The 26,982-nt window shown below is 47.0% G+C and overlaps 2 protein-coding genes across 3 annotated transcripts; one reads left to right on the top strand and one right to left on the bottom strand.

Moving 5' to 3' along the window:
• Positions 1-357: 357 nt before the first annotated feature.
• On the bottom strand, positions 358-26,693 carry EIF2AK1 (eukaryotic translation initiation factor 2 alpha kinase 1). 2 transcript variants are annotated; one of them, XM_036424623.2, is made up of 15 exons: positions 26,473-26,693; positions 23,494-23,667; positions 21,483-21,616; positions 19,020-19,057; positions 17,999-18,098; positions 17,406-17,486; positions 16,600-16,699; positions 15,308-15,362; positions 14,679-15,006; positions 12,746-12,857; positions 9,264-9,364; positions 4,389-4,500; positions 4,136-4,215; positions 2,520-2,753; positions 358-530 (listed from the first exon to the last, which is right to left on the bottom strand). In XM_036424623.2, the coding sequence occupies exons 1-15, from the start codon at positions 26,588-26,590 to the stop codon at positions 399-401; spliced, it is 1,899 nt and encodes a 632-aa protein (XP_036280516.1). In that variant the 5' UTR covers positions 26,591-26,693; the 3' UTR covers positions 358-398. The 2 variants fall into 2 exon arrangements, with proteins under 2 accessions (XP_036280516.1, XP_036280515.1); XM_036424622.2 differs by having other exon boundaries at positions 15,308-15,368; positions 16,603-16,699.
• On the top strand, positions 5,452-8,573 carry ANKRD61 (ankyrin repeat domain 61). The gene is made up of 3 exons (XM_036424632.2): positions 5,452-5,772; positions 6,581-6,714; positions 7,628-8,573. Exons 1-3 carry the CDS (start codon positions 5,557-5,559, stop codon positions 8,571-8,573), a joined length of 1,296 nt encoding a protein of 431 aa, XP_036280525.1. The 5' UTR covers positions 5,452-5,556.
• Positions 26,694-26,982: the final 289 nt, after the last annotated feature.

Here is a 26,982-nt window from a genome sequence, read left to right as displayed (position 1 = left end):
CTGGGATGTCCTGGTAGTTAGCTGGCAGCGTGTGAGAGGGTAAAAATAAAATGGCAGCTGTCAAAACCACCAGCCCAGATCATGCACAGGCTGGATCTGGGTGGTAGTTGGGTGCAGAGCACACTGATTTCTGCAGAAGCTTCTAGAGGAGGACAGGCAGCATTCCAAAAAAAACAACAAAAAACTGATGATGTCTAAACTTTTTGTCTGAGAATAGACACTAACACTAAGAAATACAGGAAAAGGGGCTTGTGGGACCAGGAGGGGAAAGATCACAAAGGGTGTAGTTTAGAGCAGTCAAGTCCATCTATACCCAATAAAAAACTGAAGCTATAGATTCCAGTTGGCTTTAGCTCAAGAGTTGAAGTTCATTTTTATGTTTCTAGAGACTAAAGAAGCTACACAGAAACACCCCCATCTTTCATGTCATCCTTGACCCCTTTGTCCTGAGAGAGGAGGCGTAACTGCTTCTTTAGTTCTTCTATTTCTTTTTCTTGCTCTACTATCTTCATCTGCAGGGTGAGATTAACCTGAAATGGAAAAGTTGAAGCTCCATTAAAATAGCTTCTTTCCCTTTAAACACAAGCAGGCTTCACTTTGCACAGTCCAAGAACGCATGGATCCAGTCATCAGTTTAGAGAAATTAGGCCAGTAACCCAGCAACGTGGTTCAAATGTCAGTTACCACAAGTTTTATCCACAAAACACTAACCTATGGACGTCCTGATCCAGACAGTCACTTCCCTTCAGAGTCAGCGCACCTGTTAGTCCTCACACAGGCCTGTGTGCAGCCAGGCTGCCTGCCTCTCCCAGGGAGACCCAAGTGGCATTGTTTTCAAAAATGGGCCACAGAGGGGACTGGCCAAGGACACGGACCAATGAGAAGTGGTAGCGCTGGGAGTGGGAATCAGTCAACCCGAAGCACTCGGGGGACAGCCGCCCTGGGAACGCTGCCCTCCGCCACAGGTGGTGCAGCACGGAACAAGGAAAGGGACGTGGCACCAGTGGAGGGAAGTGATGGCGCTGCCCCGGAGAGTGACACCAGCAAAGCCCACCTTCTGTGAGCTCGAAAAGACGCTTCACATCGCAAGTGCCCAAGACCAGGTGCTGGGAGCTGAGCCAAGCGCAGCCCGGAGCAGGGCAGTGCGTCGCCTGAGTTACAGGGAGGGAGGCGGGCATTGCTCAAACTCCTCTTGAAACACGAATTCTCAATGATACTGCACTTAATATTCATTTCACAGGTGGTGGTGGGTTTTCATTTCCATAAGGGAGTTTCAATGCTTTGATACACATTTTAAAGTCACAGAATAATCCTAACTTCCCCCTGGATTATTACGACGCCTCTGCATGGTCTACCTGGCCACTCTGACACTCATACTCCACTGTGCAAAGTGAGGACTGCCGCACAGACATGTAATGTGTGCAGGTATGTAGAGGTTATTTGATAAGAAAAAAAAAAATTAAAAAAAAGTTCCATAAGACAGGAGAAATCTTTACCATAAACACATACTCTAAAAGCTACCTTAAGTTGGAGTTAGAACCCCCCCTCCAATTGGGCATTTAATGACCATATTGCCATTTTCAAAATCGCAAAAAAGCATTCCACCTATCACTCAAGCTATGATGACTCAGTTTTACTTGAAAATCAATAAGCCTTGAGTAGGAGATAAATCAACAAAACAGGTTCCCAATTAGTGGGCACCAGAATCACTCGGAGGGCCTGTGGACGCACAGATGGCAGCCCCTCCCCAGCTCCCGCCCCTACCCTTGGGGGGGGGGGGGGGACTCCCTCGGGCCTGAGAAGTGTGTCAAGCTCCTGGGGTCTAAGGCTGCTGGTCCGGAGTCGAACACAACCGCCGCTCTCCGCAGTGCCGCTCGGACACTGTGTGTAAGGCGGGTTCTGCCTCAGTAGCTCTGGGCGGACTGAGACCCTGTGTTTCTAACGAGCCCGCATGCTGCTGCTGCTGCTGCAGGTCCGAGAACCACGCTGTGAGGAGCCGCGTGCTCTGGGATCTGTGAACGGGTCTGAATCAAGCTCAGCTCTCGGCAAGTTCCTCCGGGAACAGGAGGGGCGAGTCACGGTGCAGAGCGGAGGCTGGCCCTCTGCGGGTCAGGGGTCAGGCAGGAGGGAGGGAGGGAGGGGCTGCCCAGGACAGCGCTGGCACAGGACAGAGCACCAGACTCGCACGTGACTGCTGAGGATCCCAGGCTGGCTCAGGCAGCCCTCACCCTAGAGAATGACTGCTGTCATTTTACCCTTGACTGTGTCCCTTTTTACCGGCAGGCATGTTGTAATCATTTAGGGAAGTTACACACCAGAGCTGGAAAGGAGAACTAGTACCTTTTGGCTTGGCGAGATGAGACTGGGCAAACTGTGTGCACCTGGCAGCTCGGAGGATGGGCTCAAACACTGTTCCCATGGACCTCCCTGTAAGTCTAGTGTTCTTCATGAAACGGGACTCCACTTAAACCAATCCTAAGCTCCATACTCGCCCCGGCATGAACAAACCCTGTACATACACTCCCGGGATTCTGGAAGAGGTCGCTCTGCAGCAGCTGCACGGCCGACGGCCTCTGGGCGGCGTCCTTCCGGGTCAGCTCCTGGACGCACCGGGCCTGGACGGGGCACCTCTGGCGGAGGGACTTGGGCATCTGGCCGGTTCTCAGGTCCGTCAGCACCTGCGCTCGCTCCATTTCTGTCCCAAACGGCTGGAAGAGCTCCAACAGGATCACACCCAGGCTGTACATGTCCGACTGCAAGAGGGGGAGGGCCGCTCAGTGTGAGCTTCGCGGTGAGCTCTCAGCTCCGTCAGCAGCGTCCCCTCCAACAGGAGGGCGCACACAGGAAGGATGGCTCACAGGCTCTAACCTAATGGCCGGCTCCTCCCTCCTGGCAATTACCTGCCAGCCAGCTCTCCTGCGAGGTGGCAAGTCCTGTCACAAAGCCCCTCCCTTTAACACCAAAAAGGGGCTCATGGGACAAAGGACTGACGGCCAGGGGAGGCCAAGGTGGTCCCATCACCACAGCAGTCTATACCATCCACCTGACTCCACCCACCCCCCTGGGCCAGCCGGACACAGATGTGAGCTCCGTCGTGCTGGGGCCACGTGTCCTGGGGCCTCGCCAGCCTCACCTGCTTCCCGTACAGCGGGAGGTCCTGGCAGAGCTTAGCACACACAGACTCGGTGCTGCTTCTCCGGAAAGTAAGTGTCTTAGGAAGGCCCTGACCACAGGCTTTCTGAAACGACGGTGGTTCTTTCCTGGCAGCTCTTTCCCAACAGGTGCCTGAGCTGCAGGTTCACTCCCGGCCCTGGGGGCAGAGGGCGCGGGGCCAGAGGCAACCAACCGCTGGTCTCTCTCAAGCCCATGTTTTGCTCTCTCTCCATCCCTCCCTTCTACTCTCTCTAAAAATCAATGTGGAAAATATCCTTTGGTGAGGATTAGCAAAACAAAACAAAAAAAGTTCAATACTTCATTAAGAGGAACAGCCTGTATTAGGTTTCACAGTGAGAAGGAGGAGTTTCTTCGGGAACAGTGTGAGTTAAAGGGACACGCTGGCCCGGAGCGCTGTTTAGCACTTATTTGAGCTTGGAGACAAGAATGGAAGGCTGAGCCGAAGCTGGTTTGGCTCAGTGGTAGAGCGTCGGTCTGCGGACTGAAAGGTCCCAGGTTCAATTCCAGTCAAGGGAATGTACATTTGGTTGCGGGCACATCCCTGGTAGGGGGTGTGCAAGAGGCAGCTGGTCAATTTTTCTCTCTCGTCGACGTTTCTCGCTCTCTATCTCTCTCCTTTCTTCTCTGTAAAAAATCAATAAAACATGTTAAAATAAAAAATGGAAGGCTGAAAAGCGGCCTCTGAATTCTCACCTTCTGGGGTGCATGTGACACTCAGTAGGGGAAGCTCATTTCAGACACTATTCGCTATGCCCATGGATTTAGAAACCGTAAAGAAGCCTAAAAAGCGAAGTCAGGCTCAGCTGCAAAATGAAGTTCCCTGTTCGGTCCGCTGGGCGGGTGGATAAACTACAAAGCTTCTCTCCCAGCACGCCTTCCCTGGAGCCTCCACTGCACTCACTGTGCTTTGTTCTCACCACTGCCAGGAGGGCCGGCAAGGGGGAGCAGCAGGAAACGCTACCTGGGCATCGTACTCAGATCCCTCCAGCTGCTCGGGAGACGCGTACAGACAGGTGCCCACTCTGGAAGTGTGTGTCGGTCCTGTAATGGGAAAAGCTACACATTACATACTGCGGAGTTAGCACAGTTAGTGCAGGAACATGACGCTGGTACAATCACACGCTGTCTTTCCCTCACTTCGCTATGAAATCTCCATCGTTCTCTTTCAATAGTGACACCTTACTGTTTTAACGGAACAAAATGCCAACACTTACGCTTCCCATCCCCGCCGGCCCAGTGTGGGTTCTGGATGATGTCTGTGCACGCCAGGCCGAAGTCCCCGATTTTCACTTGCTGATCAGGGCCATGAAGAAAAATATTTCTGGGCTAGAAACAAACACAACAAGTGAATTCCTTTGCGCTCTAAAAACAAATAGTAAAAATGTCTGGATGTTAAGGAGTTTTCAACTCAGGAGCAAGCAGCCCCTCAAGAATTAAAAATCAGAGCAGCGGTTCTCAAACTCAGCCACACATCAGAGGCAATGGGGAGCTTTTTTAAAAAACTGCACCTGACTGGTGTTGCTCAGCAGCTGAGCATCGACCCAGGAGCCAAAGGGTCATCGGTTCGATTCCCAGTCAGGGTACATGCCCAGGTTGCGGGCTTGATCTCCAGGAGGGGTATGCAGGAGGCAGCCAATCAATGACGTTTCTCTCTCCTCAATGTTTCTATCTTCTTTCCTCTCTAAAAAGCAATTTAAAAATATATTTTTAAATAAAAACGAAAAGGACTGTCCTCTCCAACAAGTCCAACACTGCAGTTGTTCTTAATGAAAAAAAAGTTTAAGAGAATGTTTCAAGCTCCCACATAATTCTGTTAGCCAGGATCGGGGACGACTGAGTCACCCTGTCAAGGTACACACTTCGCTCTAGTTAAGCAACCACCATGGACCCGAAACACCCCCGTGGAACTAACCCTGTGCCAGTGAACCTCTGCACCTGTCCTGGGGGCGGGAGAATTCCACCACAATCTAAACATTTAGGTTAAAGGTGGGTTTTCTTATTTTAAATGCAGTCATTTTAATTTTTTTTATTTTAATGTACAATTGTGTTTTAGCTTTGTTAGGTTTTTTTTTTTTTTTTAAATCTACAGCTAAATGGAAAGAGAAAATAGAATCTTACATGTGAGACGATAACTTGGGTCTGTTTTTGTGATCAAGTAGAAAGTCCTAAAACCTGCGCTTGTATGGGAAATCATGTGAGAGAGGAACAAAGTCTGAGAAAGTTTGGCTCTGATACAAAAATGAGCCGTGTGCATGGATACGGTTCTCCACAATTCTAGAACAGTTCTAGAACGGCCCGAAGGAATCCTAAGGCCTCGGGAAGTGACCTATTCCGTAGCAAGTTTCCCCTGGCCTCTGAGGTCCTCACGCTCAAGCGTTTCTCATGGGAAACATAGTCAAGAGAGGCAGCCGGGAGCTGGCCGCTGACGGGACCACGTCCCCGGAGAGGGCCCCCCGCGAAGTGCTCCACGCCCGGCTCTACGAGGCCATCATGACAGAGGACTGCGCGGCCATCCAGGACCTGCTGCGCAGCCACCCCGTCAACCAGCCCCTGACGGTCCTGGCCAATTCAACCAGCTGCGGGCTGCTGCTGACGCAGGTACCCCTCTCCACGTCCCTTCCCGAGGACAGACTCCTGATGCTCTGCAAGGGCCACACCGAGTCCTGCGAACTCATTAAACCTCCTGGCTGTCCTCACCGGCAGCCGGCACGGCCCTCCAGTTAGCACTCTGCGGAGGGGAAGGCGAGCTCCTTCGGTTGGAGGGACAGTAGCATCGCCTCTCAAACATACCATGGTCGCTGGGTCCGTGTGATGGAATCATTTTCCCTTTTACATACAACTTTGCATTTTCTAAATGATTACACAATAATCACCACCGTTATAATCGATTTCCTTTTTGAAAAGTGACCCTTCTTTACTCCGCCCTCTTATCTCGCAGCCATGCTATAAAGCCACTACCTACACATATGGTTTTAAGAGCAGCATAAACATCTCTGCTAATCACAGACAGAGCGTTTGCTGCTTTTCTCTGGAGCCCTGGGAGTGTAGGTTTTACTACTGATGCTATGGCAAAACCTTAAAAAACAAAACCTACTTGTCGATCCCCTGCAGGTTAGTTTGAGGGTGAAGTGGCTTAACAGCAATTGTCATTGATTTTACACCATGAGCTCCTCACCACAATCAGCTTCCAAAGCTCGGAGTGAGTTATCGATATTTCGTTGGCTTGGTAACTTTGCCTTTAGCACACAGAGTTTATAACAGTCATAAAGCTCATTGGCTTTGGGTCACTGCAAACCGGCCAGGGAGAAGGAAATGCCTGCACGTCCCAGAGAAGCACAGCGCTGAGATACATGAGCCGCGGGTTCGCTCGGGGTGGCCAGCTAGCCCGTGTCCTCTGACCACACAGGACACCTGTAACGGCCTTGGGTTTTTCCCGCTGAAGCAGACGCAGTCCATCATCCCCATCCACCTGGCCGCCGAGCACCGCAAGGCCCAGAGTCTGCACTGTCTGCTGGAGCACGGGGCTAACCCGGAAGTACGGTGAGTAGCTCAGCAGTGGCCATTTCTAAAGGAGGAGGCACGTGACCTCGAGGTCCGCTTTCCCAGTCATGTCTGGGCTCACCCACTCTGCAGGAGTTGCGGACTAGAAAGGATCATGTTTGGAACAAACCAATTTCTTTACTAATTAGAGGAGATACTCTGAGAAAGTGGGGAGAAATGCAAGAACACAAAACAGTCAGCCCATTTAAAGCACCCCGAGTCTTAAGTGCTCAGCAATCGTGTTCCTCATAACCCGTCCCCCTACTTTTCCCTGAACTCTCAGGATCGCCGAAGCACAGGGGTTTGGAGGCAATCCTGAGAGTCCAGGGAAAAGTAGACGAAGGCCCGGCTATCAAACATGCCTCCCCCGGGTGGAAGCAGGGAAAGAGACGGATGGGCCTCACTAAGCAGAGTGGCTGTGGGGCTCCAGATTCAGCCCTGTCAGCTATTCCAGCGGTTAGCAACCGGTGGTACGTGGACCGCGGGTGGTCTGTGAGGTCCGAAAGGCTGGCGACCACTGACCTAATGCACCCACATACGGCGGGAGCGTCAGGCTCAGGGGCAGATGCAGAGCCAATCGCACACAAGTTCCCAGAACTCAGCTCCCCACCGAGGAGCTGCGGGAGCAAGGAACTGAGACTCAGCCCTGCAGAGGCCCCGCCCGGGCGGGAGTAAGGGAGCACAACAAGATGCCAGGGGAGGCGGGGCCCCGGGCACTGATGCAAAGCACCCCATCCCCCAAAGCGTTGTGAGATCCTGAGAAACTAACAGCAGTGCAGATTTCCAAACACTTCTTTGTAACTGACTAAGGGCAGGGATCACTTTAAGTAAATGTCTCTTTCCTGAGCGCTAACCCATGCAGAGCCACCTCCACTGTGTGTTCAGTGTAACCAGCGCTCACTGCCTCTTCCAGGGACACGCGAGGCCTCACCACGCTCCACCTGATGCTGCTGCACTGGCCCATCACCTCCACCGTGCAGACCAAGCCGGGGAACAGGATCCAGCGGCTGCTGGCGGACATCCAGAACAACGCCGTGGCCTGCCTCCGCATCCTGTGCGAGCACGGAGCTCAGGTGAACGCGCGGGTGAACAACAGCCACAAGCACTCGGCGCTGCACCTGGCCATCCGGTACGGCACCTACCCGGTGCTGTCCATCCTGGCCCAGAACGGCGCCCAGGTGAACGCCGTCAACGAGTCCAACATGACGCCCCTGCACATGGCGGCGGACATCCTCAACAAGGAGATGATGGAGACGCTCATCGCCTGCGGGGCCAACGTCAACTACGCGGTTCCGGCCACCGGGAACACGGCGCTGAAGCTGGCGGTGTGCGCGGCGTCCGGCAAGGCGGGCCGCGTGCTGGCGGCGGGCCTGGGCTGCATCCGCCTGCTGCTGGCGCGCGGGGCCGAGGTCAACGTGCGGGACCACAAGGGCCAGACGGCCCTCCACGAGGCGTGCTTCGCGGGCAGAGAGACCGTCATCGACCTTCTGCTCGAATTTGAAGCCGACATCAACACGCTCACCAAGAACGGCGAGTCCCCCCTGCACATGTACCTCCAGCGCAGCTCCAACATCAGGGACACGGCGCTCCTCGCCAAGCTGCTCTCCCGCTCCTACCCCCTGCGGCTGACCAACAGCCAGGGAACTCTGCCCGCGGGGCTCATGCTGTCCGAGTTCAGCCTCCTGCGGGAATCCCTCATCAAGCTGTCCCAGAAGCCCTTCTCTCTCGAGGACATCTGTAAGCGAAGCGTCAGGAATATCTACGGGGAGAGGCACAAGCAGCGCGTGAAGCGCCTGCTCCCGGAGAAAGTCTGGAGCTCTGTGTACGGGCGCTGCGACCTGGCTGGCCTCTTGAAATAAGACCTGTGTCACGTGCCACGGGGTCCAGAACGCCAGTCGCGGTTCTGGCCAGACAGGTACCCGGCAAATAGCCCATCGCCTCCTCCATCCCAAACACACAAACCACTGGTTCTTAAGCTTCTTCAGAAAATAAAATGATTTGCATATTACCTCTTTGTTCCTAGATATTCTTTTAAATGCATTTTCCATGTTTTGAATGTTGCCGAAAAGGTAAGCAACCTAATTTAAAACTCTCAGCCAAAGAAGTGAACGTATTTCCTGTCTTTCTTGATAGTGTTTTGTGGATAAATGTTGGAATGGTAACTATGGATTTTGAAAACAGCAGAATGGAATTTCCTATGTTAAATTTCCTTTAAGATAAATCATCATAAAAACAGATTTTTACCTCTAAATGGATGAATATTTTTGTCAGCATGAAATACACTTAGTATCACCAATTATAGCAGTACTCAGAACACACTTACTACCGGAAAAACAGTGAGAATATTCAAATGCCCAAAGTTTTCTGCTTTTACACTCAATCAAGTTTTAATGTTCTGGACCTAAAAAAATGACGATTTACATGAAATTAATGGCACCCTTCTGGATAAATGAATAAATGAGCAAGGGTATGCAGTCTCCTTAATTCAATGAATCCACACCAAGTCAGCCCTGATAAGAGGTCTTAAAGATTCCATCTTTGCCACTTACCTTCAGGTCTCTGTGCACGACCCCCATGCTGTGGATGTAAAACACACCTTCCACCAATTCCTGAAAAATTTTTGTTGCAACACTGGCCATCACATAAGGACCTGAAGTTAAAAAAAAAAGTTTTATTTCTCTAATTTTTTTTTACTCATTAATATCTAAATGTCAATTGTCTAAACACATTAACATCTGACACCTTCAGATTTTCAACTAAGTCAATGCTCCAAAGAATGGTTCCTAGAGGGCTCCTCAGGATGCCATCGAAAACTAGCGCCTACCTCAACCGTCTATCCCCAGAAAGAGACCTCCCAGCTCACTCAGAGCAAGCAGTTCCCAGGCACTAGGCGGCCACACTAAATCACGTGGGAGACCCCCTCACCCTAGGAATCTGGTGTCCTAGCCCACTGGGTCTGCAGGTCCTATTACACAGAATAAAGTAAGAGGGTAAATTCTGTTCACTGCAAGGGGTGAGCTTCATCATCCGTATTTAGAATGCACATTTTGAAAATGGCAGACAAATGAAGTATATGGAGAAAAAGTGAATGACTGAATAATTCCTCTTTAATATGATGACAGAGTGTATGAATTTAGAGGATGGAGAGGTTTGTAAGACTAAAAATAAAATAAAAAATTGATAAGAAAAAAAAATCCTGACGTTTCCAGCCAAGAAGTTTAATAATATAGTGGGAACTTACTAGTTCTTCTGTATTCAAGTCATTTTAAATCCTCAACCTATTGCTGACCTTCAAGTACAAGAACACTTGCCCTGACCAGTTTGGCTCAGTGGATGGAGCATTGGCCTGCAGAGTGAAGGGTCCTGGGTTCAATTCCAGTCAAGGGCATGTACCAGTACCTTGGTTTTGGGCACATCCCCAGTGGGGGGTGTGCAGGAGGCAGCTGATTGATGTTTCTCTCTTATTGATGTTTCTAGCTCTCTATCCCTCTCCCTTCCTCTCTGTAAAAAATCAATAATATATATTGATTTTAAATATGTATATATTTAAAAAAAAAAAAAGAACACAGTGGGCCCCTTTCTCCACCCCAAATGAGCCTGCTTTGTTATCAACAGCTCACACCTACTCCACCCCTCCTTTATGCTTCCTAGCACACAATTTTGGGATCTGTGTGTGTGTGAAAGCAATGGTTCCACTAGATAAGAGTGAGGAAACTTTTTTCTGCCAAGGGCCATGTGGATATTTATAACATCATTCAAGGGCCATACAAAATTATCTACTTAAAAATTAGCCTGCTAGCCCGGCCAGTGTGGCTCAATAGTTACGCATCGGCCCATGCACCAGGTGGTCACCGGTTCAATTCCAGGTCAGGGCACATGCCCGGGTTTCGGGCTTGATCCCCAGCAGGGGGTGTGCAAGAAACAGCTGATCAATGATACTCTCTCATCACTGATGTTTCTCTCTCTCTCCCATTCTCCCTTCCTCTCTGAAAATAATAATATATATATATATATATATATTTATATATATATATATACAATATATATATGTATATATATATTTTAAAAATATATGTATTAATCTGACTCCTTGGCTGGTATGGCTCAGTTGGCTCGAGTGTCATACCATACACCAAAGGTCGAGGGTTACATTGCCGGTCAGAGCATGCACCCTTGGTTGCAGGTTCAATCCCCAGTCAGGGTGTGTATAGGAGGCAACCGATTGATGTTTCTCTCTCATATCCGTCTTCCTTCTCTCCCTCTCCCTTCCTCTCTCTACAATCAATAAAGACATACCATTGGGTAAGAAGATATATATACACACAAATATTTCTATAATACAGCATTTCTAGGGAATATACAGCTGCAGGAGAGAGAGGGAGATCTGGAGCTTGAGGGAGACAAACTTGATCACATGCCTTCCTATAATGGTTTCTTTCACAGTTTCTTTTAGTAAGAATACCACGTTTTCAGGTTAAAAAAAATAAGAACAAGTATTTAAATTTTTTCCTTAAGTTTTTAAAAAATATTTTCCACCCTAAATCAGTTTCCTAAATTCTATTAGGTCTAGTAATAATTAATGTCGTTTTCTAATACTTTTAAATCGAATTTATTTAAACAATACAACAAAATTTAATCAACAATATAGTTGCCGTTGTTTTCTACTACTTGTGCCCAACGCTCAGGAAGCATTTTAATCCCTCTGTTATAAAATTCTTGTGATTATGATGCAAAAAATTTGGTCAATGCATTTTTGAGGTATTCTTCATTATTAAATTTTTTTTCCAAGAAGAAAGTTTTGCAAAGAACGAAACAAATGGTAATCGGAAGGGGCAATATCAGGAGAATATGCAGGCTGAGGGAGAACTTCCCATTCCAACTGGCGCAATTTTTCAGCAGTGATTCTTGCAGTATGCGGTCGTGCGTTATCGTGGTGAAGAATTACGCCCTTCCGATTAATCAGCGCGGGTTCTTTTTCTCTTAAAGCTTGGGCTAACCTTTCCAATTAGGCACTATACACTGCACTTGTAATGGTTTGGTTAGATGGTAAAAGTTCATAATGAAGAATTCCTTTAAAATTCCACCAAACACACATCACTTTTTTCGCATGCAAGTCAGGTTTTGGCGTGGGCTGCGGAGACTCATTTTTGTCCAACCATTGAGGCCGCCTTTTCAAATTAACATACAGCACCCATTGTTCATCTCCGGTAACAATTTGCTCTAAAAACGGCAAATGGTTTTGACGAGAGAGGAGCGAACTGCAAATTGTGACTCTTTGATTACGGTTGTCGTCGGTCAACTCATGAGGAACCCATTTTCCAAACTTTTGGACTTTGCCAAGTGCACACAATTGATTGGAAATTGTTTTTTGTGAACAATTTAAAGTTGTCGCAAGCTCTTGTTGGGTAATTTGAGGATTTTGCATCAAAAGAGCTTGAAGAGCTTCTTGATCAAAATTGGACACACGGCCTCCACCACTCTTGTCATCTAACGAAAAATTTCCCTCGCGAAATTTCTCAAACCAACGCTGGCATTTTCTGGCGCTAACTGCATCTTGACCAAGAGCACTACAGATGTTTTTTGCAGCCTCACTTGCTTTTCTTCCTAATTGGAACTCGTAAAGCATGCAGTGCCAAATATGCTCTTCATCCGCCATCTTCTTAGCCCTAGTTTTGCAACAAAAACCAAACCAAACACAAACTTTTTCAAGCAAAACTTATTAATTGCACTTCACACATTCTGTAGATACCACGTGTTTGAAGGTTATGTCAATACAAGTCAACGCCAAGCAAGATTTTAAACGAATGTTTAAAAACGACATTAATTATTACTACACCCGATAGCACATTACTGCTTAAATATCAATCAGAGAAAATTAATTTCCAATTACTATTTGTTTTCGAAAAATGCTGAAATAAGCATAATTGTTGTTTTGGTTTAAAACAGATTTTTTTCCATCTAAAGGCCTGGCAGCAGGAGGCGGCGGGCCCTCCTGCCTTTACTCCACGCCCCGCACCTGCACGGTACTCACAGGCAGACTCATCCACACACTCCCGGCTCCGCCTGTTCCTCTCCACGATCCAGTCCCACAGGGAGAGCTCACACAGCTGCATCTGGATGTGCAGCATCAGGTGGTATTGCATCTAGGGGGGCGACATAGCACTGGTCCCATCTCTGAACCACTTATATTAGTCATTCAGCTAACAAATACTCACTGGCCTGCTCTAGGCCAAGCACTGGCTGAGTGATGAGGATAAAGGTGACACACAGGCCTGCACAAGATGCCCAAGGTCTGATGAAGGAGACGGAGAAGGAAAGCAATGCTTAAAATTATGTGTCACATTCCAAGAGGGCAGGGGTAGGCCTGCTGGGGTTAGGCAGGTGTCAAACGGGAGAAGCTCTTGAATTTGACACTGAGGCACTGACACTGTTTGGTCTGCTCACTGCATGAACAGTTTTGAAAGCTAAAATCCTGTCCTATAAAATAAAAGGCTAATATGCAAATTGTACCCTCAGGAGTTCAAAAGAACAGGAGTTCAACCACTTGCTATTATGTGCACTGACCGCTAGGGGGCGAAGAAAGGCTCCAGCCATCCAGCTGCTGGCAGCTGTGGAAGGCCTTGGCGATAGCTGGCAGCCCTACCTGTGCTTGAACGTCTTGCACTGGGCCCCTCTAGACACGTAGAAAAGGATGGCTATCTGCGATCTGTTACTCTGTGTATAGCGCCAGTGCACACAGTGTGGTTAGCTTCACATTGTGCATAACTAACAACCTGTCCAAGGAAAAAGTAAGCAAAAGTTTAGCTCACTGTAGCCCACTGATTTAGGCATCAGGAAAATTTTCCAAATTTACACAGAGAAATAAAGTTCTTCTGAATAAAATTTCCTCAAACCCAACTCCTTTGTATTCAGGTTTATGTTCAAAGTTTCATGTTTCATAAAAAATCACTTGCACACGCCACGTGTTTCCGGACAATGAGAGTTAATTCTGCGTGCACACAGTTTTGGAATCTAATATGACCAGTTTTGTGCAGGCCCTCTTCATCTTCAAGCTTTTAACACTAACACTGGGCACGGAGCAAGCACGGTGGCGCCTCACCGGCGCGTCAGTGTGACCCTCAGCAAGCGTCACCTGGAACATGACCTGTCTCCTACTGGGACCCTCGTAAAGCCATGCTCCAATGTAGAAAATCCGTCTGCATAAATACAGACTCATAACCCAGTGTTAACGTACAACAGAAACAGACCGTGGTACATATCGATATACGACACTGCCTAGAACAGTGATTCTCAACCTTCCTGGTGCCGCGACCCTTAAATACAGTCCCTCATGTCGTGGTGACCCCCAACCATAACATTACTTTCGTTGCTACTTCATAACTGTAATTTTGCTACTGTTAATGAATCGTAATGTAAATATGTTTTCCGATGGTCTTAGGTGACCCTACTAGTATAATATTGTAGTTCTCAACCTGTGGGTCGTGACAGCATCAGGTGGTATTGCATCTAGGGGGCGACACAACACTGGTCCCATGTAGAAAATCTGTATAAATATTTATTTATAACCCAGTGTGACCCACAGGTTGAGAACCGCTAGCAGGGTCGCCTAATACCTTCGGAAAACACAGATATTTACATTATGATTCATTAACAGTAGCAAAATTACAGTTATGAAGTAGCAACACAAGTAATGTTATGGTTGGGGTCACCACGACATGAGGAGCTGTATTAAAGGGTCGCGGCATTAGGAAGGGTGAGAACCACTGGAAGGAAGGGATGACCCCGAAAAGGGCACGTTAACTAAGGGGAGGCGTGAAGTTCAAACACATAGGGAACGTGGACAGAGAGCCTGAACACAGGACAAAAGGGCTGGAGCAGAGAGGGAGGAAGCCAGCTGGGGAGAGGGGCGGCCATGTCTAATCGCAGTCCACGGTACGATTATTACGAGTAAACGTGAAATCTACCTCTGTCTGTCCCACCGTGTTGAAGTTTTCTTCAGACGAGTCCTCGGTGGAGGTGAAGTTTTCCTCCAAGTCTGACTGAAGCCGAAGGGGCAGCTGGCTCTCAGCCGTCGATCGGGAGGACAACTCAGCCCCGCCGTTTTCCTGGAGCTCAGCGGGTAACCCCAAGCCCCCGGCCTCTCTGGTGACCAGGCTGGGGGTATAGTTCACCAGTTTGTTATTCTGGTTTGCAGTGCCAGGCCCTCCTAAGAGCTTTTCTTCTTCTGAGGTGAACTCGGCGAAGATAATGGACGAGCTGTTACTTTCATCAGTTTTAACATCAGACTGATTACTGGAGGGGGAAAAACAGAAAAGATAATAATCCATCATCAATGTAAAAAAAAGATCAAGAGTAACGCGACTGTTCCTTCAGGTCTACGTAATGCTTACCGGGAAAGCCCTGGGGGAGAAGGGCATCAAATCTACCTAGCAACTGCATTTATTTAAAATACTGACAGGAAATATTTAACATTTCATACAGAAAATAAGCGAACACGAAGTGTGAAACACTCCTGAGCTCCTGACGGCCGCAGACAGGGCAGCGCTGCAGGAGGCAGGGTCTGACCGAGAGGCGCACAGGGCAGGGCGCACACCTGTCGTCCTGGGCGGAGATCACTCTCAGCGACGGCAGGGGGACAGGAATCCTCTCTGCGGAACAAGCACAGAACAAACCTTCAAGCAGCCCATTTCCTAATTCAGTCACAGGCAGAGCAGAAATATACACATAATGCCAAGTGAAACCACCTATCTAAAAACGTCATGACAGTCCTGGCCAGTCTCGCTCAGTGGAGAGAGCATCGGCCATGGACTAAAGCACATGTGTCAAACACAAGGCCAAATCCGTCCCGCCAGGCCTTGCAATGTGGCCCGCACCTCGCTGTCATCACTGCACTCCGCTGCGTTTCCATCACAATGACAGTTTATGACTGTTCAGTAAACCATTCGGCCCGCGATTTAAGCTGGATTTTAGATTTTGGCCCCTTCTCTGATTGAGTTCGACACCCCTAGACTAAAGGGTCCTGGGTTCGATTCCAGTCAAGGGCAGGGACCGAGGTTGCAGGTTTGATTCCCAACCCCCAGTTGGGGCTCGTATGGAAGGCAACCAATCAATGTGTCTCTCTCACATTGATGTTTCTCTCTTTTTGTCTCTCCCCCTCCCTTGCACTCTCTAAAATTCAATGGAAAAAACACCCTCGGGTGAGAATTAACAAAAAAATAAAATAAAAATGCCATGATCTTCTGGCAAAGTGCAATACAAGCTTATTCAAATGTCTGGCACATGTAAGGAACCATAAAACAGCTGTTCCTCCACACAAGGCTCAGCACGCTCTCTGAGCAGGGCCTGGTGATGAACAGGTCAGGTTTCTCAGGCCCCGAGACTATGCTGCAGCTATTCAACTCCACTACTGTGGACAAAAGCAGCCACAGACAATACTCATATGTGAGCCTGTGTTTAATAAACTGCATTTATTGTCACTGAAGAGGTATTTCATATAATTTCCACTAAATATTCTTTTCATGCCTTTTAATATTTTTTAAAATGTAAAAAACATATGCCGAAACCGGTTTGACTCAGTGGATAGAGCGTCTGTCTGAGGAGGACTGAAAGATCCCGGGTTCGATTCCGGTCAAGGGCATGTACATTGGTTGTGGGCACGTCCCCAGTAGGGGGTGTGCAGGAGGCAGCTGGTCGATATTTCTCTCTCATTGATGTTTCTGATTCTCTATCCCTCTCTCTTCCTCTCTTTAAAAAAATCAATAAAATATATATTTTTTAAAAAAGACAGTATCCTTGTAGGAATACTGTGTGCAAAAAAAAAATTTTTAAAACATAAAAGAATTAGCTTCGCCCACCTTCAACTCTGTCTCTCCTGACACTGCTTACCTGGCGCCTGGGCCACGTGAACGTGCTCGATCCACGCAGTGTGATAGCCCACAATGTTGGGGTGCTGAAGACCCGCCAGCACCTTCACTTCCCGCAGTACCTGAAGGAGAAGCAGCGTTAAAACTGAGCTCTCACTGGCAATTTGTTAGACGCTCATGGTATCAAATGCTACCACTTCTTCCAGAGCAAACAGAAAAAGCCCTCTGTACAAGCAGTCCAAACGATGTTAAAGCAACAGGAATATCTTTATGAGAGACCAAAGCAATTGTTATAGCCACTAAACTTACATATATGTGGCACTTTATGCTTTGCGTGTTCATTTACCCTCATTCTCCTATAGGGAAGTCCAGTTCACAAGGTAAATAAACCTGCCGTCAAGGGCGGAAGATAGACGTGACCTGGAGGACACACAGCATGGCAGGGGAAAGACGGGGACCTGGACTGAGCTCATAGTTTCTATTTAATAGCAACTTGTATTGTATATGAATAATTTAATTTAAAAATTACTGTCCCCAGCAATGATCCTGAAATGGGGCCAACACGAAATGCCTATAAAAAACGAAGTCAAATAAATTTAGTTCTGATGTTTATGTTACTGTAGCCCATTCTTAGTAAACTGGCAAGCCATACCACCTAGTATTTGTCAAATACTCACGCTCTCTTTCTCTCTCTCTTTCTGTCTCTCTTTCTCTCTCTTTCTCTCTCTCTCTCTCATACACACACACACACACACACACACACACACACACCCCTCTTTCAAAAAAATACTCAATTATTCAAAATAAATACATTTTTTAAAATCTTACCTTCATGCAATCTGTCTTAGTTGCACCCTTAATCAGGATTTTCTTAATCGCATAATACTGACCATCTAATTTATTCCTGACCTAAAAAGTAGAGAAAAAGACAAAGCACATTGTGCCATTAAATTTCAACCCAATAAAGAAAGTTCTTTCGCCTGAACTCAGACCATCCAAACGAGCCAAAGAGATAAAACTAAGGAACAGACAGACCCCTGAGCTCTGCCATGGTGCTCAGCTAGACAACAGGCTTTCAAATGCAATGAGAGGCCAACTCCCAGAAGCCCCCGGGGCGGAAGACTGGCAGCGTTGGCCAAAGGGCTCTGCGAAACCCAAAAACAGCAGCACAAGTCTTCTCAGTAATACGTTTTATGGAAAAGGTAGCTACAGGACAAAAACTCACCAACCAGAATCACCAACCCACCAATGTGGTTAGGAAAAAGGGAAAACCTGCCCACTTCCCCATAAAGGACAAATCTTGGTGAAAAGCAAATGGACACAATTTCTAGGAATTTTCCTTTGCGTACTTTCAATACTGAAAACAACTTCTCACAATACATTTATTTAAGGAGTAGGTAAAAAAGACATGGGAAACCCACCTTGTACACTCTGCCATATCCACCTTTCCCCAGGATGGAAACCTCTTCAAACTCATTTAGGTAACGTGACGTCTGTGCTTCAAAGGCTACTTCCCTGGATCTGAAAGTGAAAACAAACAGCCAGTATTAAAGCATGAGCACATCAGGATGTTCCAGGCAGTTCATGTCCCCGTTTTACTACTAACCTTCTAACTTCCTTCATCACCAAATTGTGGTGATTTGAAAAGGATGAGCTAAAGTGAAAATTTTCAGAGTGGCCAGTGCGGCTCAATGGCTGAATGTCAACCTCTGAACCAAGAGGTCACAACTGGATTCCTGGTCAGAGCCCATGCCCGGGGCTCCATCCCCAGGGTGGAGCATGCCGGAGACAGCTGACTGATGATTCTCTCTCATCACTGATGTTTCTACCTCTTTCTCCCTCTCTCTTCCTCTCTGATATCAATAAAATTATTTTTTAGTGAAATTCTTCATTCTCTATGAAGAAAACAGTTGCTAAGCAATTGACAGGTTGATATGATAGCAAGAGGATCATTAATCTAATTTGAAGTATTTTACCAGTAATAAGTACTTAATGATTAACTAACAAGCAAAAGATTAGTGGAGTTCAGTAATAAAGTCACTTAAATTCCCAGACAAGTTACAGATTTTATATTAACACTTCCTAAACACAGGCAAAATTCAATGGTTTTCCCTGACAGAGACCAGATACCAGTGCCCTGCATTAGGATTGGGGCTTATGGAATCCACAGTGAATGAGAGTGGGGGATTAAAAATGAAGAAAAACATTTTAAAGCAAAAAAACCAAAAAAATTTTTTATTATTATTTAAAGGAGGGAAATGAGAATTAAAGCAAATCTTGGAGCAGTAATTAATTGCCAAGAATAAAGTTTTTAATTTGCATAAACTATACTAACTATAGTATTTTAAAACTCAAAACTCATTTCTAATTAATTCAGGATTAATTCTTAATCCTGACTAGATAGTTAGTATTTAAATAATCACAAAAGCATTTGATACAGACCTGATCTTTGGAATATGAGAACTATCCTCACAAGGATCCTAAAATAAAATAAAAAAATTATTTTTAAAAGCATTTTGAAATGTTTATGGAAAAAGAAATCTATCAAAATTCAATGTCATATATAATAGTCTCAAATGCTTACACAAAATTAAAAAACTAGAGTCATGGTGCACAAAATTCATGCATGGGGGGAAGGGGGGTCCCTCAACCCAGCCAGCACCCTCTCCAATCTGGGACCCCTCAGGGGATGTCCGACTGCCACTTTAGGTCTGAACTGGCAGTTGGACATTCCTCTCACAATCTGGGACCTCTGGCTCCTAACTGCTCACCTGCCTCATCACCCCTAAAAGACTGCCCCTCCGCCCCCCAGCGTGATCACACCTAGCAGGCTTGATAGGCCCCAACTGCCCCCCTCCCACCCGCCAACCTGGTCACCCCACACAGGCTGCTGTTTAGTCGTTTGGTCGTCCCTCACTAACCCCCCTGCTGGCCTTGTCACTCCATGCAGCCTGCTATTCGTTCGTTACTGTGATGGAGTCCCAGATAATATGTATACTCCTCTATTATTAGCATAGATAAGACTCAATTGCCAAAACTGGTGTGGCTCAGTGGATAGAGTGTCGTCTGCGGACTGAAGGGTCCCAGGTTCGATTCCGGTCAAGGGCATGTACATTGGTTGCGGGCACATCCCCAATAGGGGATGTGCAGGAGGCAGCTGGTCAATATTTCTCTCTCATCGATGTTTCTGGCTCTCTATCCCTCTCTCTTACTCTGTGTAAAAAATCAATAAAACATATTAATAAAAAAAAAAAAACTCAATGGCTTTTTCAACATTACCTAAAAATTTATAATTGAAAATGTATCTCTCTCTTAACCAGAAGATTACTAATAATAAAGCTACATTCTTGCTACCCACTGACAAAGCTGAGATTGTACCAAGGAGCACCATAAGCAAATGGTGATTTTTACCTTCAAAATATATGCAGAAATTGACAACTTCTCACATCTCCATGGCTACCACCCATTCCATGCCACCACCATCTCTTCTTGCCTCTATGACTGCACCAGTGCCCCTGCTTTTCCCCTTGGCCCCCCTCAGTCTATTCTCAACACAGAAACTGGTTGGTCCCATTAAATCATTAAGTCACATGATACCTATCTTCTGCTCAAAATCCAGCAGTGCTGCCTGCTTCACTCTGAGTGAACACCGAAGACATTAAAATGGTCTGAAAGCCGACTCTGTTGTCCCAGCCATCATCCCTCTTCCTGCCCCCTTACCCCCACCCACTCCCCTGCTCACTCCAGCCGCACGGCTGCCTTTCCAGCTTCCCCTACACCTTGCCCACTGCTCACCAGGGAGCTATTGTGCCTCCACTGCAGTGCTTTTCCTCTAGGCCAGTGGTCCGCAAACTCATTCGTCAACAGAATCAAATATCAACAGGACGACAATTGAAATTTATTTTGAGAGCCACATTTTTTAAACTTAAACTATATACGTAGGTACATTGTTATTAGCTGAATTAGGGTACTCCTAAGCTGGCCTTTGCTAAAAATTCAAGGGGTCAAAGAGCCGTATATGGCTGGCGAGCCACAGTTTGCTGACCACTGTTCTAGGCTCCTCCTCTCAGCCTCAGCTCCTGACTTCAGGCGTCTCAGGGCGGCCCTCGCGGGCACCCTCTGTTAACATTCGCACATTTTCTAAGTTCCCTCCCTGCTTCATATTCTTCCTTAACACTCACCATGATCTACCCCATTTATTTTTACACATTTCCATTTTTCCGTTGCTTACTGCCCGCTCTTTACAACAGAAGCTCCCTGAGGCCGGGATTCTGTCTATTTTGCTTACTGCCTGAACCCCACCACATACTAGAGAACCTAACACATAGCAGGCATTCATAAATAGTTGTTAAATAAACAAATTAAAGTTAAACATTTTATAAACCTCTTTATAATCAGGATCTCATAAGGCTTTAAAATACAGTCCTCTGAAAGAACATTATAAACGGATGAACCAAAAGGTAGATATAAAGACAGTAAAGCAACAAGTACACTGTCAAATTACAGCGGGGAGCGTAGGGAGATCTGGGGGAGATAAGAGATCAACCGAAGGACTTGTATACATGCATATAAGTACAACCAATGGACATAAAACTCTGGGGAGGGAGAGTATGTATGGGAGGGGGGGCAATGTTAAAATATGTACACAGATAATAATTTAATTTTAAAAAAATGTAACAAATGTTAAAACTGCTGTCAACTGGAAAATGAAAGAAGCAATTGTTGGCATGTACAAATGCCAAAAAAAATGTTAAGGATAAAATTACTTAAGTGTCATATTTATCATTAGAATCATCTTTTCCTTTGAAGTAATAAAAAGATTTTCACATTAAAAAAATAAAATAAAATACAGTCCTCTGGAAATCAAGACGTTTTGTCACACGCCAAGTAGAGTCTGACGCTTACCTGGCGAACTGCCTCTCTGGCTGACCTCATCAGGTGAGTGATGGCTCTGTTGTGATGTAGTCGCAATGAGCTGAACTCATCGCTGCAGGTGAAAGAGGACAGCAGCCCCATTTTGATGAAAGTCTGACAGAGTACTAGAAAAAGAATGCAGAAAACTATTAGGAAGGCCATCAATAAAATGGCAATTTTATTTATTTATTTTTTCAGAGAGGAAGAGACAGGGAGAGAGAGATATCAATGATGAGAGAGAATCATCAATCGGCACCCCCCCTACTGGGGACTGAGCCCACAACCAAAGCATGTGTCCTGACCAGGAATCAAACCATGGCCTTTCAGTGTTTCCCAAAGTGTGGTACACGTCCCCCCAGGGGTACGGGAAGAGTTTGGTGGGGGTACGCGTTGCACCGGAGTTTGGTGGGGATGTGCACTGCACCGAGCTTAGCTGCGCCTAATTCTACGTTCTCAGGAGTACGAGGGGTACTCAGTGTTACGAAAATTATAGAAGGGGTACACTTATGTCAAAAGTTTGGGAAACACTAGTTCATAGGTCTAGGTCTAGGTCAATGCTCAACCACTGAGCCACATCCGGCTGCGCTAAGGGCACTTTTGAAGAGTACGGAGCATGGAGAGTGGTAATAGCCTCCAGGAGAAAACAGTTCCATTCAACAAACACATTACAACTTGGGGACTGACTCTGTCAAAGGAAAGCAATTGGTACGCTCGCTGGTCAGGAGCACATCTACACCGACTTCTCTGCCACTGAACAGTCATTTGTTTACATTCCTGGTTGGTCAGTGAAATACTATGCTCCATCTTTTATTTTTTTTATTTTTTTTAATATATTTTTTATTGATTTTGTACAGAGAGGAAGGGAGAGAGATACAGAGTTAGAAACATCGATGAGAGAGAGTCATCGATCAGCTGCCTCTTGCACACCCCCTACTGGGGATTTGCCCGCAACCAAGGTACATGCCCTTGACCGGAATCAAACCCGGGACCTTTCAATCCCCAAGCCGACGCTCTATCCATTGAGCCAAACCGGTTTCGGCCTAAGCTCCATCTTTTAAAAAGGCAAGAAAAATGTAAACACAACAGTCTTCTGATTTTCAAACACATTTCATTCTGCAAACAGGCACTGAGATAAGAATAAAGGCAGCAATGGAAATATGATTAGAATGAACAAAAGTGAATATTCATTATTGTTTCTATTACGAAATATCTTAACCCACAGAGAGAAATATGCACAATTTATGGTTATTAATCTTTCAGGGTACCTATTAATTCTATGTAATAAAGAGCTAATATGCTAATTAGACTGGACGGTAGAATGACTGTCCAGATGACCTTCCGGATGAAGCCGGGTCTGCAAGGGCCCAGCCTCTTGCACGATTTTCATAAGGAATTACCCAAAGCAAAATATAACATGAATTTTAAGAAATATAAACTAATTTGGCTCTGTTGACTAATGAGTTTGCTGACCACTGGGTTAAAACATAGTTTCAATGTGCCAAGCTTATGGTTTGGTCCCTGATCAGGGCTCATACATGAATCAACCACTGAATGCATGAACAAGTGGAATGAAAAATTGATGTTTCTCTTTTCCTCTCTCTAAAATCAATAAATAAATAAAATGTTTTTAATAAATAAATAAATAAATAAATAAATAAATATAAACTATGTTGCTCAGCCAGCGTGACTCAGTTATTGAGAATGGAACTATGAACCAGGTCACGGTTCAATTCCAGGTCAGGGCACATGCCCGGGTTGTGGGCTCCATCCCCACAAGGGGTGTGCAGGAGGTAACTGATCAATAATTCCCTCTCATCATTGGTGTTTCTAGCTCTCTCTCCTTTTCCCTCTCTGAAATCAGTAAAAAAAAATATTTTTAAAAATATAAGCTATTAATACTTATTTCAAATTTTTATATACCCGCTGCTTCTCGGGCCCACAGCATTAAATGCAATATTCTTTTACAAGTGTTATGTAGCAAGATGAGTTGATTCTTACTAACATTTAAACACCTGTCTTGAACGCAGTGGGTTTGGTTCATGCACATGGCTCAGATGTTCCAGCAGAGAAACAAGCAATAGCTGGTTGGCAACTGCAAAGGGGAAGGTCGGCTGCTGCTGCTGCTGCTGCTGCTGTGGTCCTTTTAACAACTGGAGTTCGGCTGGAACATCAGATTCTAAAAATTAAAGAAGGAAAAGTTGTAATAAATGGCAAACATACCTCAGAATGACAAAATAACACATTCTAATTAAAGAGACAAACTATGTAACTCTAAGGGGGGGAAAAACACCACAGCCCAGCTGTGTGGCTCAGTTGTTGAGCGTCAACATCCATAAACTGAGAGGTCACCGGTTCGATTCCCAGTCAGGGCACAGGCCCAGGTTGAATGCTTAATCCCCAGGAGGGGGCGTGCAGGAGGCAGCCAACCAATTATGTTTCTCTCTCATTGATATTTCTATCTCTAGCTCTCTCCCTTCCTCTCTCTAAAATCAATGAAGACATATTTAAAAATAAAACTAGGCTTTAAAAAGAACACAGTAGTTAAGCTGAGTGGGGTTAATCGAGACAGACTTTTTGGAGTTGAGTTTGAGTGGCATTCTGGAAGTTGGAGGCCTAGCAGAAGGCAGCCTGGGGAAGGGAGAAGTTTCGGGAGGACGCACACCAAGGTAAAAATGAAGAAACCAATGAGTGACTGTTCAAGCAAACCAGCAGGAACGCCTCCTGTGGCCAGGACAGGGGAGGCCAGGGGCTCTCACCTTCCTAACGCGCTGCCCTTTAATACAATTCATGCGGTGGTGACCTCCAACCATAAAATTATTTTTGTTGCTACTTCATAACTCTTAATTTTGCTACTGTTATGAATCGTAATGTAAATATCTGTGTTTTCTCAGTACAGTGGAACCTTGCTTCTTGAACGCAATTAGTTCTGGAAGGCTGTTCGAGAGGTGATTTGTTAAAAAAAAACAAGTCATTTTTTCCCACTAGAAAGAATGGAAATTGTCCTAACCAATTTGGCTCAGTGGATAGAGCATCTGCCTGCAGAATGAAGGGGCCCAGGTTCGATCCCAGTCAAGGGCATGTACCTTGGTTGCAGGCACATCCCCGGTGGGGGGTGTGCAGGAGGCAGCTGATCGATGTTTCTCTCTCATCGATGTTTCTAACTCTTTATCCCTCTCTCTTCCTCTCTGTAAAAAATCAATAAAATATATTTTTTTTTAAAAAATACTACACTCTTCACGGATCTCACTTTCCACATAGAAAGGTAAATTCTGTCTGGACCTGCTGGGCTTCTTTGGAAGAAAGGCACCATGTAAACACATCAGTAGAAGGAGTAACCTAGAAGGGCATTTTTAGAAGCTAATCTAAGATCACACCCTTCAAGCATAATCTTCAGTTTGCAGAAAACCTTATCACACGTTCCAGAAAGGCAGGCTTTCACCTTTACAGCTGGGACTTTCTGTGACGTAACGTATTTACTAGGGAGCTGCTCTGAATGCCACCTGAAGTGCGGGAAACACCCGTTTGCCACTGCATCCTCTGTGACTGACTCCGCGGTCTGCTTCCCATCCCTCTGGAATCAAGAGTTACAGCGGGAATTAAGGATGAAAATTGAAGAATTTAAGAAATTAGAACCTTTTGAACTTGGCTTGCACCTTTAAATTGATTTTAACATGTTAAGAGTTGTTTCATGCTTCAACTGAATGTGTATTCTCTATAGCCATCCTATTCAAACCACTGCATATAAAAACCTCCCTGAATCCATGTATTCATTCTTCCTTTTTAACTAAATCTTTGCCCTCGCTGGTTTGGCTCTGTGGATAGAATATCAGACTACGGACTGAAGGGTCCCAGGTTCAATTCCCGTCAAGGGCCCATGCATGGGTTGCAGGTTCAATTCCCAGTTCGGGGTGTGCAGAAGGCAGCTGGTCAGTGATTCTCTCTCATCATTGATGTTTCTCTCTCTCTCCCTCTCCCTTCCTCTTTGATATAAATAAAAATATATTTATAAAAAATAAAATAAGATACATCCTTATTGATTTCAGAGTGGAAGGGAGAGGGAGAGAGAGAAACATCAATGATGAGAGAATTTCACCGAGGAGCACCCTCCTGCACTCCCCACAGTGGGGATGGAGCCTGCAACCAGGGCCTGTGCCCTGACCGGGAATGGAACTGTGGCCTCCTGGTCCAGAGGTCAATGCTCAACCACTGAGCCACTCCAGGCAATGATTCATTCTTAATAGCACAACTTAATTGGTGCGATTATGCCAAGGTTGTGGGTTCCATCTGGATCAGGGTTCATACAAGAATCAATGAACGAATGCATAAGTGGGTGGAACAACAAAATGATGTTTCTCTCTTTCTCTCCTCCCCCTTCTCAAAACAATCAACAAATATAAATTTTAAAGTAAAATAAGTTGTCAAAACAACTAGTTGCAACTAAAGAGCCTACTGCACTGTCATTTAAAGACTGGACACTCCGGACTGGCTAGCGTCATGCTTCAAGCACCTCTCTCCCCCTGTATGCTGTTGCCCAGTAACATACCATATGTCCCAGGAACCAAAGCCTCAGGGAACTGGGGCATTTTGTTTTTTTGTTTTTTTTTTAACAGAAGAGGCGGCTCTGCATTCTGCCTCACTAGGACAGGTCTTCAGCTGCTGCGCTATCGGGGAAGCAATAAATCCAACTCAGCCCCAACGGCTCGGCGCGGGGTCTGCAAAGCCCCTGCTGGCGGCTGACAGCGCTCCCGCCCGCCGCAGGGAAAACCGGGGTCCGCGGAGGAAACAGAAACGCGAACGAACGAGCTAGCGGGTCGCAGCCTCTCTTCCATCTGTTTACCTTCCGCGGGCGCCCTCCGCCGCCCCGCCCACCCTGCCCCGCGGGGCCCGGGGCCAGCAGGATGGGCCCAGCCCCGGAGCAGACCGCGCTGCACCCAGAAAGCGGACGGGCCCGGGGAGGGCCGCCGCGGCCTCGGTCCCTCACCGTCATACTTGGGGTCCGAGCCCTCCTTCGGGAAGTCGATGGCCGGCGGAGCGGGAAGAGCGTCCGCCCCGTCACCCTCAGCCTCGCGCTCCGCGGCCTCGGGGCTGCTCCCCAGCATCGCGGGGCCCGGGGGCCGCAGCCCAGCGCGCCCACGACCCAGCGCCCGCTCGCACGGCCCGCTCACACAGCCCCCGCGGCGGCGGCCCGCGGACCCGGAAGTGCCCCCTGGCGAGCGGAAGTCCCGCCCCGCCTCCCGGTGGCCACTTTGGGGGCGGGGCCTGCCGCGGACTCCGCCCCTTCCGGAGGGCCGCGCAGACAGGTCCCTCGGAGGACCCCAGTGCGGGCGCCCGAGCTGGCAGGCCCCCGGGCGGAGGGGCAGGGCGCCCGCCACGCCAGCGGGAGCCCCCCCTTTCCCCCTGGCGCCCCCTTCGGTGTCCGGGAGATCAGAGCGCTCACATCTCACGCCCACACTCGGGTACCACTGTAGGAATTGCTGTCTGCACAGATTCG

This window comes from Pipistrellus kuhlii, unplaced genomic scaffold (genome assembly GCF_014108245.1).
Source record: "Pipistrellus kuhlii isolate mPipKuh1 unplaced genomic scaffold, mPipKuh1.p scaffold_m20_p_8, whole genome shotgun sequence".
In the NCBI taxonomy this organism is placed as follows: domain Eukaryota; kingdom Metazoa; phylum Chordata; class Mammalia; order Chiroptera; family Vespertilionidae; genus Pipistrellus; species Pipistrellus kuhlii.
Note: the sequence above shows the minus strand (reverse complement) of the source record. Positions and strands in the feature narration are given on the sequence as shown.